This window comes from Physeter macrocephalus, chromosome 7 (assembly GCF_002837175.3).
Source record: "Physeter macrocephalus isolate SW-GA chromosome 7, ASM283717v5, whole genome shotgun sequence".
NCBI lineage: Eukaryota > Metazoa > Chordata > Mammalia > Artiodactyla > Physeteridae > Physeter > Physeter macrocephalus.
In genome coordinates, this window is record NC_041220.1 from 74,604,385 (window position 1) to 74,617,826 (window position 13,442).

General features: G+C 37.7%; 1 protein-coding gene across 8 annotated transcripts in view; it reads right to left on the reverse strand.

The window, feature by feature from the left end:
- WDFY3 (WD repeat and FYVE domain containing 3) overlaps nucleotides 1–13,442 on the reverse strand; it is a 275,458-nt gene that overhangs the window by 50,455 nt on the left and 211,561 nt on the right. For all 8 annotated transcript variants that reach the window (XM_055086060.1, XM_028492000.2, XM_028492001.2 and 5 more), the window contains 8 exons: nucleotides 12,938–13,037; nucleotides 11,193–11,353; nucleotides 9,968–10,197; nucleotides 8,754–8,863; nucleotides 6,970–7,152; nucleotides 5,989–6,146; nucleotides 4,806–4,883; nucleotides 3,079–3,306 (listed from right to left, as the gene is read on the reverse strand). In XM_055086060.1, coding sequence (XP_054942035.1) covers nucleotides 3,079–3,306; nucleotides 4,806–4,883; nucleotides 5,989–6,146; nucleotides 6,970–7,152; nucleotides 8,754–8,863; nucleotides 9,968–10,197; nucleotides 11,193–11,353; nucleotides 12,938–13,037 — 1,248 coding nt within the window. The remainder of the gene's footprint in view (nucleotides 1–3,078; nucleotides 3,307–4,805; nucleotides 4,884–5,988; nucleotides 6,147–6,969; nucleotides 7,153–8,753; nucleotides 8,864–9,967; nucleotides 10,198–11,192; nucleotides 11,354–12,937; nucleotides 13,038–13,442) is intronic.

Genomic DNA, 13,442 nt, shown 5'->3' on the forward strand with positions numbered 1-13,442 from the left:
TACCTGAAATACCTGTAATGCTGCAAAAAGTACTGCCTATATTTTATAAACATGGGTGCAAGGAGGGCAACACATTTATGGGAGCTGAAAAGGAAGACGTGACTGATCTCTAACTCTGGGAGGCAATATTTAATACAGCTAAGACCACAGGAGGATTTATGGTGAAATTAATGAAGCATATACCTCAACAGCCGTCACTTCCCATGGGCTCCTTTCAAAGTCCTGGAAGTGGGGCCCTAGTAATTTTGTATTCATAATTTTGTACTCTTTTTCTTATAGCACCTCCCCAAGTTATATAAACTTCACACCCCATAAAATTTGACTCTAGCCCTTTTTAGTGGAAAAATAATTAGGAAAATTCTATAAGAATGCTGAATGGGAAGCAATGGATAAACTCTAACTTAGGAAGAAAGAGTGCTGGTAAGTCCATTCACTCAACATTTATTAAGTTCTAGATATTCTTTAGCATTAGAGAGACAAAACCTAGTATTGGGTTGGCCAAAAAGCTCGTGCGGGTTTTTCCGTAATGTCTTATGGAAAAACCCGCACGAGCTTTTTGGCCAACCCAATACGTGGTTCTGTCTCGAAGAAATTCACTGTCCACTGACAACTTCTCAAAACCACCAAAGATCGGAATCCTTTTTCAAGAGTGAGGAACTTCTGAGGAACTGTCAATCTATAGTCGTTATATCTTGCTCCAGTACTTAGCATGACCTAGAAGGTGTTCCTTAATTTTCTAGGCTTCTATTTATCATCTGTGAAATTGGGAAAATAATATAACTATACTTCAGAGGGCTGTCATGAGACATACAGGAAACTGCAAATGACCGCTCTGCAGAGCATCAAGCTCACTGTGCTTCGTTAAGTATCTGCTCTCCTTTTATGATTTTGCAACAGAAGTTAGTGGGATAGCAGCTGCTCTACTTTTTGGAATTTTCTTTGCTGTTGATATTGCCAGACTGCATATTCCATAAGAAAAAAAGATATTGCCAGACTGAATATTCCATAAGACATTTAATGGGGTTTCAAATTTACTAAAGATTTTGAACTAGCAACACCAAAATCATTATTCATTCAGAAAACATCATAGCAGATTAACCTTGACTTGTGCATGAACTTAAGCAGCAGCATGAATTCCACAATCTGTAATCATCTCCCCTTCCCACCTGCTTTTTCCTTTTTTGTAAACGTATCTCTAACATTTCTTGACTGCCTTGTATTTCCCAATATGTAACCCATCTGGTTAAAAAAAAAAAAAAAAAGTTCCATATGGTTCATACTTATTTCTGAGACTGTCTGTTTAGATTTCACACGCTGGTGAACTCCTTTGCTTAGGTAAAATGCTAATGATGTTAAGGTTGTAAGTGTGGACTCTGAATAGGTTATTTTGTTTTTATCTGATACAGAACTTCAAATATACTTTTGTAAAACAAATGACACTGTTATAAAGAAGGCATAGACACAATTAAAAAAATACTATGGTTATTTAAATTAAAATTTACCAAGTATGGCATTCTTTTTATTTTATTTTTATTATTTTTTAAAAGTCTTTATTGAATTTGTTCTTCTGTTTTATGTTGTTTTAAAAATTTACTTTTTTTAAAATTTATTTATTTTTGGTTGCATTGTGCACGGGCTTTCTCTAGTTGTGGCGAGTGGGGGCTACTCTTCGTTGCGGTGCGTGGGCTTCTCATTGTGGTGGCTTCTCTTGTTGCGGAGCACGGGCTCTAGGCGCGCGGGCTTCAGTAGTTGTGGCACACGGGCTTAGCTGCTCCGCGGCATGTGGGATATTCCTGGACCAGGGATCGAACGCATGTCCCCTGCGTTGGCAGGCAGATTCTTAACCACTGTGCCACCAGGGAAGTCCAGATATGTTTTGGTTTTTTGGCCACAAGGCACGTGGGATCTTAGCTCTCTGACCAGGGAGCCAACCACACTCCCTGCATTGGAAAGCGAAGTTTTAACCAGGGAATTCCCCCAAGTACGGCATTCTTGGAATGGAATGGAATAGCTTTGAGAAAAGTAAACTTTAGGGAGCTATCTTAAAAAAAAAAAACCTTAAATAACTACATATTAGCAGGTCTAAGGCCTATATTCTAAGTAGCCTCAGGACAAATGTGTAGTCAATTAGCACAAGATAAATGCAGCCAGGGTTTTGGTTGGGAAAAAAAGAGACACTGGAACAATGCAAGTTGTCTCATGTTACATGATCTGAACTACTTACTAGAAGACACATGTGCCAAGTCTTCTTTATAAATCTTAGTTTCTTCAATTGTTGAGAGAATCATATTAAAGTCAAGTATGTGAAAGTACTTAAACCATGAAGGGTTTCTCTTCCAAATTTGCAGTGACTTTATTGGGGAAGACTGTATTTTCCCGAACGCAAAAACATGATTCCTGGATCATGATGATTTTAGACAAAATTTTTATGGTCAGTGCAAAAATCTGAATGAAGGTTTTAGGAAGGGCAACCTGTCTGAATAAAAAGGAACTTGAGGGGCAAATGTTGTTCGTTTTATACCCGTGGAGCCAGTGATGAAGCTTCTCAATATAAATGGGAAGATCTATACACTCAGGCTATTATTATTCTTTAACTGTGCTCTGTTATTTCTTCAAAGAATATTGCTTAGTGGCAATGTTTATTTTACTAACACTCCCTTAGATAGCGCTTATTCTGTGCCACACACTATTCTAAGTACTTTACTAATTTTAATTAATTTAATCCTCCCAATAGCTTCTAAGATGGAACTGTTATTTTCTCCATTTTAGGTATAAAGAAAGCAGAAGCTGAAGAGGTTAACGTGGCCGGTACGAGGTCACCAGCTAGTGAAGGGGCAGAGGCAGGTTTCAAACCCGGCAGCTGGCTCCAGGGTCTAAGATCCAAACCACTTCACTGTGAAGGCTCCCTGCTGCACCTTTTCATTCCACCGCCAGCACCCTGGCATTATCAACTTACTATAGTTCATCAAATCTTCTAAATTAGGTGTTTTTCGTAATTGACCTGATAAGGGAAAACGCTTACAAAAAAGAAGGAAGACTTGGAAGCGTCACTACAAACGCTGAATTCTGCGCACTCACCGCCACGTTTGTCTCTTGTTCCGTTTCCGGCACGTAAGGGTAATGGGTGTAAAACATATCATTCCGCACCATTTTTTTCCTCATTCTGCAGGGCCCTTCCGTCATCTCCAACATCCATTTGTCGAGATGGGAACCGATGGGGGGGCCCCAGAGCCCCCGCTCCCGCAGCAGCTCGTACTCGATTTGGCACCACTCCTCCGTCACGTACTTCAGGGCATTTTGCTGACGCTAACAAGAGGGAGTCCAGGTTGGTTTTCAAGCAAAAGCACGAGCAACAATGAACAGTCTACAAGTACCTGAAAACCAAGTTATTCTTTGGAAACAAACACCAATCCAGGTCATTTCAGGCAATATTATAAAAGTAAAGTTACATTTATTTATGGCTAAAGTATGCTGCCGATCTTGTGAGAAGGTGGGGTTTTAGCGATGGCCCAAGGCGATTATTTTAGCACCAAGTATACAATACATGGAAGATTCCTACAGGGTAGCGTGTGCAGTACACCGGACCAGAGTGTTGAAGGAACTTGCAGCTCGGGCACAGGGAAGATGGTAATATTACTTATGAAAATACATGGAAATGGTTTGTCCAGTGTGAGTTAATAAAGACAGTAATTTAAGGATGAAACCCCTTCCCCACCCCCAATTGTAAAACAGTTACTAGAACATGAATAAAAGAAAATCTAGAAAGCCACATCAAGAAATACTGCCAACACACTAGATTCCTGGTAATCACCGTAACATTTCCAATAATTTTAGGTAAAGAATATACACATGCATCTCTGATAGGGAACTTAACAGTCATATAAAAATTAAAGGAAAACCATTTTTACTTGGCCCTTGGATAGATCCAAACCACCTTACTTAAATGGAAATTTATGACTTGGAATAACTTCTTTCTAATTGTCAAATGTCAAACTGTGTAACATTTCAACAGTAGATGCTTAAAACTAAGCACCTAATGATTAGATGCTTATCTAATAATTCATGGAATATAAGTATACAATTTAAGAATAGAGATCCCTTTATACTGTACAACTAACACTAATGATTACTGAAGGAGTAATCTTGATATTATAATGATACCATCATAGTACTTATGTGTTCCTGGCAGAAGGAAATCCCCTGTAACAACTAAGTATCTAGTATCATGCCCATAAAATATTAGCAGCTTATCATTCAGAAATCTTTAATAAGATATAACTCAGCTGCCATGGAAATAAAATATTTTGAGTAAGTTGTTGAGTAATTATGAATTCATCAAGAGGATTTCACTGAAAATATTTCTTACTGACAAAATCACCAAGCACTTGTAATAAAAAATAAGTTTATCTTTTAATTTTTTAGAATTTTAAGAGACTTCTCAGAGATTTTGATGCACATTTTCATGGTCTCCTTGTTAAGTATGAAAGACAGGGATCTTTCCAATATTTTAATTTTTATTAAGAACAAACACATGCAATATGTTGGTAGTGAATGTCATTAGGATTCAGCTGTGCTGATCTCCAGTCTGTCACTTTTTAATGCAGTTTGCCTATAGGAAGTTCCAGTCTTTCTATGTTAAAACCAATGGCCAAAGTAGCTGCTGGCAGGGATAATCAAAAACAGTATCTGATGATAAATTCAGTTCAGCAACTTATTCTTAAAAGCAGGAGGAAGATATCAAGGGAAACAGTCTTTTCTCACTCAAGGAATGCAAAACAAACCATTATTATGGTTATGATTCTTACCTCCTGATATTCCTTATATTGTGTGTCTACTAAGTCACGAACAACGGCGATGTGTGTAAACATCCACTGAGAAATCTCCTAACAATGAGTGGAAAAAGTCTTAATATTTCATGGATTTCCTGGAAAAAAATGTTAACTAGCCTTGAAATAATGCCCTCAAGTTAGTTAAAATTCTATTAAAGGCATCACAACAACACCCAAAAAACCCCACAGAAAACTCTGAAAGATTAATTATATAATGAATCTGATGGAGGCTTATGTGATGGACACAGATCCATATACCCCCCCATCCCCCAGTGCCCCTTTCAAGAAAGGGCTCACTGCCACAACTTCTGGGAGTGCTGTCAGTACTTCAGGAATCACCTCAGCTGCAGAGAGCTGTGAGCACCCCACAATCACTGGCTGATTTGGAGGCAAGCAGGCTCAGCCATTTCAGCTCAGTAAAGGTCAACTCTGACAGGTCATTTTGGTACCAAAGCTCCACCTGGGTCACAGCTGGGTCTGTCGCCAGACCTGCACTGTAGCCTGACATTACTCTGTGACCAATCCTGCTTCCTTCTTCTCCCATCCACAAATATCAAGGGCACCCCTAATAAACATCCTGCACACTAAACCCCCTCTCAGAGTGTGCTTCCTGGGGAACCCAACCTGACACATGGCATGACTCATACACGTGGTTTCTCCCAGGCCCTTTCCACAGCTGCCACTAAGATTCTGGGATGGCAAAGACAGTAGGATGAGGAAGAAATTAATGCTGGAGGTAGATGAGTTAAAAAAAAAAAAATCAATCTCAGGCATGTACAACAAAATTATAAAAAATAAAAAGCTATTTTGTCTGCTTTTGCTTTAAAATTTATATAACTATTAATAAAATTATTGAAGGTTTGGAAAAGCCGAGAAAAATTATCCCTAGTCTATCATATATCAATATCTGAATCTCATCTTATGTCCAGTTATGAAATGGATGTAAATACACAACACTCATAGTGCAATTTTATCATAATAAAATGGGAGAAGGCTCCACAACCTGAGTTATTTCTCTCTCTCGTCTAAAGCAAAAATGCAGAAAAGTTCCATTTCAAATCATATGCTTGCATGTATTAAGTGTATTATATAAAACACTACAACTAAACCTTGAATTACAAATTTCTAATCATATCATTAATAAAACTAAACAATGTACCTGGGTGGAAAGACTGTGTTTATGAAGCCCACTTTCCTTTCGATTCCTTCTCGATCCCGTTAACTTGGAAAGACCAAAGCCACTGCTGACACGGGACAATTTGGATTGTGTGGTGGGTACTAAAGCTTCTCCTCGACTTATGCATTTCTTTTCATGGGCTACAAAATTAAAATTAGAGTATTTTACAGTTTCTCCATGTATTTATTAGCCTTACTTTTAATACTTTTGCATAATGGTTACAAACCACAATTCTGTAGTTATCAAAAGCAGCTTATGTTACAGATGCAGACACTCTCAGATATTGTATTTACTTATCTTGTATAAGGATAGCTGCTTGACAATTATTGTACTAGTTGAACTCACATTTGGTTGAAACCTCACAGCTCTGCAATAACATGCAAATTTATTTTAACTGTAATCAGTTTCTATGTTAATAACAATTCACAGTCCCCTACCTAAAATCTTTGCTGTCGTGTATACTTTGGAATTTAGAATTTTAAGAAGGTTAATAATATAATAATTAATATTTCTGTAGCAAAATGTATTAATATTAATGCCTAGTAGGATAAACAAAGATAGGTTAGGTTTTGCTACCAAGTGAGTTTTGGCATCAAATTAATAATAACACCTTGGGTTTTCAGGGCTTTTTGAATTTCAGAATTATAGATAAGGGATGCAGACTCATAACCAAGATGGTGACCATACTAAAGTTGTGAGCAATGTATTATTTACCAAGCTCATAGATGCCTGATGTATAACACATTTAAAAAAAAAAATTTTTTTTTAATTAAAAAAAAAATCTAAGAAGAAAAGCCTAATCTCAGCATAATCATTCTAGAATGGGCTATATTTTAATGATTTTCATTTCTACTGTCATCATAATATCTTTTGGGGAAAGTTTTAATTTCATATCCAAAGAGCACTCATATATGATAGTTGTATGCAAGTCCCTTGGTCACATGGTATCTGTAACTTTTTTACCCAGATGATTCTGCCAACATTTCAAACCAGCTTCTTCAATGAGCGGCTTTGCTATAGCTATGTCCACATGGCCTCTTTCATTCACAGGTAGAGTGACTTTGAAAAGCTCCTCCAAGGTTTGTTTCTTACTATGAATCAATTCAGTCCAAACTCTGTTGACAGCTTTTATGAGAAGCTGACGCCCTAGGAAATGAAAAACAGCAACTGATCAAAAAGAAAGGTAGTTAGTATTTTTTTTTCTTCTTTTTTATCTAAGAATTTCAACTTAGATGTATAGTACTTAATTGTCCAAAAAATGCTTCACATCATAGCCAGCCAGTAAAAAAGGATTATTCAGATAACCAAAAATGCGGTTGGCTACGCGGAAAACTTAAAAAACAACAACAACTATATATCAAGCAAAAAGACTACATTTTTATTTATAAAACTGGAAATTACATATATATATTTCATTGTCTAGCTTCTTCTATAAAAGAAAAGAACTTATTCTCCACTTAAAAGTATATTTTAGGGCTTCCCTGGTGGCGCAGTGGTTGAGAGTCCACCTGCCGATGCAGGGGACACGGGTTCGTGCCCCGGTCCGGGAAGATCCCACATGCCGCGGAGCGGCTGGGCCCGTGAGCCATGGCCGCTGAGCCTGCGCGTCCGGAGCCTGTGCTCCGCAACGGGAGAGGCCACAGCAGTGAGAGGCCCGCGTACCGCAAAAAAAATTAAAAAAATAAAAAATAAAAAGTAAATTTTAGATCTAAATAAGGGGTATTCACAAATAAGTTAATTTGTTCTTGACGATTTTGCAAAAGCAAAGAAATAGTAAAATATTTTTAGAGTTTTTACTATTAAATTCCATCTTGCTTTGGACTCCTTGCTAATTTGTCCAACTCCTGCTCTAGGCCAGTCAATCTTTAGCAAGCATCAGAATCACCTGGGAGGTTGTTCAAACAGATTGCTGGTCTTCATCCCCCAGAGTATCTGAGTACTGAGTACTCAGTAGATCTGAATGGGGCCAGAGAATCTGCTTTTCTAACTAGTTCCCAAATGATGCCAATGTTACCAGTCTGAGCACCTCACTTTGAGAACCAGTGTTCTAGACTGTTAGTTCCTTGGGGCGGGGGGTGAAAACACTGTGTCCTTAGTGTCTGGGGTTCAAGAAATTTTAGTGAAAGAACAGAGAACAAATTAATGCTTAAATGAATGAAAGAATGAGTGCTGGACCTACAAAGGATAAAATCATATGCAAAACTACCACATTAATATTGCTGGAGAGACAAGCACTTCTGTAATTATCTAATCTTTTCAACTGAACAACGTTGGAAATTAGAAATCAGTCCACCCAAAGACTCTCATATGCACGATAATTACAAAATCAGTGGGAAAACTAGGTTTAAAAAAGGGAGAAAGAATAAAGATGGTAGTACTGACAATCTGTCTCAAGCAATACTTGCCTCTACTGTGACTGGCCTAATACTACCAATAGCCAGCTCTCTTAACAGTAAGCACCAAGTTAGAATCATATTTGCACTACTGCTTGTGCAAATGTAATATCACCAACTTTCCTGGTGTTACTGTGAAATGTGGAGGGTGAGCAATATCGGGGGTTTACTCATCCTGGCATAAGGAGATGTACAGCTAGCACGTTGGTGTGTGCTGGCGGGCATATTGGTATATGTTCAGGTACGCCCCGTGGAGAGATTGGTTGTCAACATTGGCAGTTTCTGAAGTCACTTTCTTTGGTTATATCTTAGAAATGAGTGGAGAGAAAAGGGGGAAAAAATTGAGACAACTACCTTCACTAATATCTTGGCTGTAACCACCATCCGGTTCAATGTCCGAGGGGATCATAATGTGCCATGTAGTCATGCGGGCTTCTGCTTCCAGTCCAAACCCATCCACATTGCTGAAAAATTCCAGTCAGTTTAAACTACATGAAGGAAATTACTGCAGCTGGAAACTGTGATGACTAAGTACTACTCTGCAGACACAAGTAAACGCTGCCTCTGTCACAGAGCTCCGTAAGTGGCAGACAGACATTTGGCAGATGCACAGAACAGAACTTATAGTTTATCATGAAAATGCCATTTTCAAGCGATGATGTCACAAATCCACTCGACTAAATGTAATTAAACTAAATTACAGCATTAAGAGGAGCATCTTACTATTTAAGACGCTTTTTGATCACTATTAACATTTTTACCTAAAAATTAAGAAAAGTTCATTTAAGAGCATTCTCCTCCTATGACTGTGTCCCCTCTCCCATATCTTATCTCACCACTCTTTGCTCCAGCAGCAGTGAAATACCTGCAGTTTCCTACATGTGCCATATTCTTTTTGCACTCTAGGCAATCGCATAGATGACTCTTTCTTCCCACATCACTCTTCCCCATTCTCTTTGGAGGATTAACTTCCTCCCCAACCAGGTTCAAGCTGTAACTCAGCAGGTGTCTCTCCCAGGCTAGGGGCACCTGTTATGTGCTCCCAAAGCACCGTGCTTCTAGCAGAGCACATTGCTTAGTTATGGATCCTCCCTCCTAGACTGCATGCTCCAAGACCTGCCACAGGGTCTGTCTCATTCACATTTCATCCCAGTCCCTAATTCAATGCCTTGCCCCCAGCAGACACTAAAGAAATATCTTGCAAAGCAATCCTTGGCAAAATACTAATTTTACCCATTTAACATATATTGCATTTATTTATTGCATTCTTATCTTTTTACCCCTCTTAACCTCCAACAGTGTGTTATCTAATTTACTTGAAAAGCAAACTCTTATTTAAAAATTATGTGACATGTGATTAACAAAAAATTTAAAGATACAGAAAATTAAAGCAATAATATACTCATTATTTCACTGCAGAAATTCAACCCTTGTCTTTTACCTTCTCATGAAGTTTTAAGTAAAACCGAGATTAAAGAAAAAAGAAATGTTATAATCAAAAAAGTAGAACAAAGAGTTCTGGTAGAAAAATATCAAAGACAAATTCAAACTGAACCTAAAAGAGTTACCTTCCAACATGCAGGTTAATGAGGCAGTGAGCCAGACAGCTAATGAATTCTTGGTCATGGTTCCCAGGGCCCAGGATCAAGTTCCTGTTTACAGTCAGGACCCTGAGTGAATCAAGGAGAGCTACTTGCTGCGGGACAGTTTTGTGTGCCCGGGAGAACTGGTACAATATGGTCCTATTGAGGCAGTGATAAACTGCATCCAGTGACAATCCCTGGGATCTTCTTTTTGACTAAAGATATGAGAGATACTTTAGTAAAATGGACAAAAAAAGTCTGCTTATCATTCACACATGAACATTTATTAGGTTTATTATGTATCAGACACCATGCTAAGTACTGGGGTGCTAAGATAAAAAACACAAAGCTCTTGCTATTATGAGGTTCAGAACCCAAGAGACACATAAATGTAATGAGATGAGTGCTGTGTGTATATACATCTGTGTGCAGGGCAGCCTCCCTGAGAACATGGGGAAGTGCCATTTGGGTAGAGACTCCTACCCCACAAATTTTGTAAAGGGTGATCAATCGCTACTCAAAATTACTAAAAAAAAAAAAAAAAAATTAACTAAAATGTTAGTAAAGAACTTCTGACATTCTTGTTTCATCTCACATGAGAACTTTTCTCTTTGGCTTAAATACAAATTTATTCTTAAAAAAGTCTTGGGTGACATGTGTGTGCCTAATAACATAACAACAGTATTTCCTACTTTCTACATCGTGTGTTGAATAAGATTTATCACTTGCGCCAAACCGGAAAAGGTACCACAAACACACACTAATATGACATCTTCAGAGGAACAAGGACTACAGTGAACTTTGTAAAGATTCAATTACAAGAAGAGAATACTTCTCTAATAACTCTTCATGCTCTGTAAATCTTGACACACTGATGCATCATACTATGGAAATCTATCAAACTGTATTAACTTAAGGTCTTTAAACCAACAGGAAGCTGTCCAGCTATGTGGTTAGCAAAGAGCAATGCCAGTGGGAGCCCACAGCCTGAGAGAATGAGGAAGCTTTACATACTGGACACACTGGCACCAGGTAAGGGGGGGAATGGTTACAGATCTACGTTTTATTCACTTTTAATAAGCTGAGCTTTACATTAAAATGTCAACATTCATTTTCTTACTAGTTACACTTATTTCCAACAATTTTGACACCTGAGGCAAAGTTGTTCAATAGGAAAACGTGCTCTACAACTAATGTGACAATGGATTACCTGTGCAATTAGTTGAATTATAAAATCGATAAGAAGTTTAGATTCTTTGTTGAACATGCCTTGCCACAGCTTGTCCACCACACGTTGTGTGAAATAAAACACATTGTTCACCAATACTTGGTAGCTCCCTCCACTGGTAATAGGCAGAGATGCATCTTCGCCTAAATTCCAGCAGGAAAAAAATGTCTTAAGAAAGTTGATGTCCACCAGCCTAAGACCAGACCCTCCAATAAATCAGGCTAAGGCAAGATGAGTACATCTACTACTGTTAGAAATAAGACCATTAGCTCTTATGTACTACTTTAAGCAAAATGATGTTCATGGCCAGAAGTCATGATAAATGTTGGGAGAAATAATTTCTGCAGGATAAAAGTGTTATGGATGGAGACTGTGACGTTTCTTACTGCCTTAAGACAGTCTGTGATAAGCAAACAGTTCTTCAACTGTCAGTGACACATAGCCTACCTTTGAGAGAAAAATTAAGTCAGTTTATTAGTTGTAAATGGATTCTGTCTAACTAATAAAGGGCAAAACAAATCATCAAACAAAACTTTAAGCACAACGAAGTAATGGAGGCAGAAGAGAGGTCCAGAAGAACTGTAAAACACAGAGTACCATCAGTGGTGGTGGTGCCTCTCGCCCCTTCCATGATTCCCATCAGCACTGTTTCTCTTCTACAAGCTGCTCCGGTGGCTTCAGTGTGCTCGCTGTGTACATACTGCCTCAACGCTAATCCTCCTGGCTCCTCCTCCAACAGAATGCCCCCTTTAAGCCCCTCCCTCCTTTCTAGAAATTAGGAGCCTTAACTGACTGTAATTATTATTCCCACCTAACTCTAAATCACTACACAATGCAAAACTCTTCACTTTGTGTCTTTATGTAGTAAGACTGGTATTACTTAAGATTCTCAAGTGATAAGAACAAATACAAAAGTATGACTTGACACCACGCTTGAGAGTTGCATGTTATGACAACACTAAAGATTTTCTTGGAAAACTTACTTTGTTAAAAAAAACGATAATGTAATAGCATGGAGGTTCTATGATTTATATAATTACCAGAAATTCAAGTAGCAAATATGCTAAATCATTACTTTTCCTTCTCCTTTAAATTTTGTCATTGTTTTACACATAAATGTTAGCTCCACTGTAAATGTATCAAGTTTTGTAGTTTTATTGTAACTAGAGACATACAGGAAAAACATTTTAATGTGCTTTGAATTTACATCCTGAAAGCCATTCTAAAGAATAACATAGATACTATAACTGAATAATTCCACTAATAGGTATAGTTTCTGAGGGTGCTGGTAATGCATTTCTATCTGAGTGCTCTTAGACAGGCATGTTGCCTGGGTGGTAATTCACAGAGTGCTACCTTTGTAATTTATTTGTAAGTATATTACAGTAATTTTTTAAAGTATTAGATAATTCATAAAAATATACTGTTCACATAATATGGTTTTAAAAACATTTTTTCTCTTTCCTTGTCCTCTTCCTGCCACCTCTGAGCATATGAACGTGGACAAGCAGCTTAAGTACTCCCTGTTGTTGATCCTTTATCCCAGGTTCAAAGGAAGGAGCTGGATGGGCCTTTTCCTCCTTATAGGAAAATACCAATAAGAGGGGAAAATGCACAGAAAAGAAGGAAGAAGATGAAGTTTAAAAAGTGGTATACTTGGGGTTTAGATAGAGGAGGGAAGTGATTATAGGTACTTTTAACAGAGTGAAAATAAAACATGATATTACCCAATAAAACATCAGCTGCAAGCAAATGGTCCATCACACTATCCAAAATATAAGTCTGAAATTCTTTTTGCTGAGTTCTTGTCGATCTTTCAGGGGAAGCCTAATCAATAAAATTTAGAATTAGAAACAGAACGCAGTAAACAAAGGTAAGGCTCAACCATAGTTACATTAAAAAAAACTACTGGTAAGTAGTAGAATATGTCACGAGAGATGGTATGTATGCTTATACTCTCTTGTTTTTCTGACCACAGATTAAAAAACAAATTGAAGCAAAGGTGAAACAATACCTTCTTTTGAATCCATTCCTCCAAAAGCAGTATTCTAAACATTTTAAGTATTTAATAAATATTTGATATCTATTATCTATCTACCTCACTTCCAAAAGAGATCTGGCAGTTTCTAATGAGATACAGATAAAATAAATCATAAAGCCATTTAAACAAACACAAAAGCTCAGGAGTCTAGTAACCAAGAAGGTAAAGTCAATGGGGAGGCAAGTATTTAT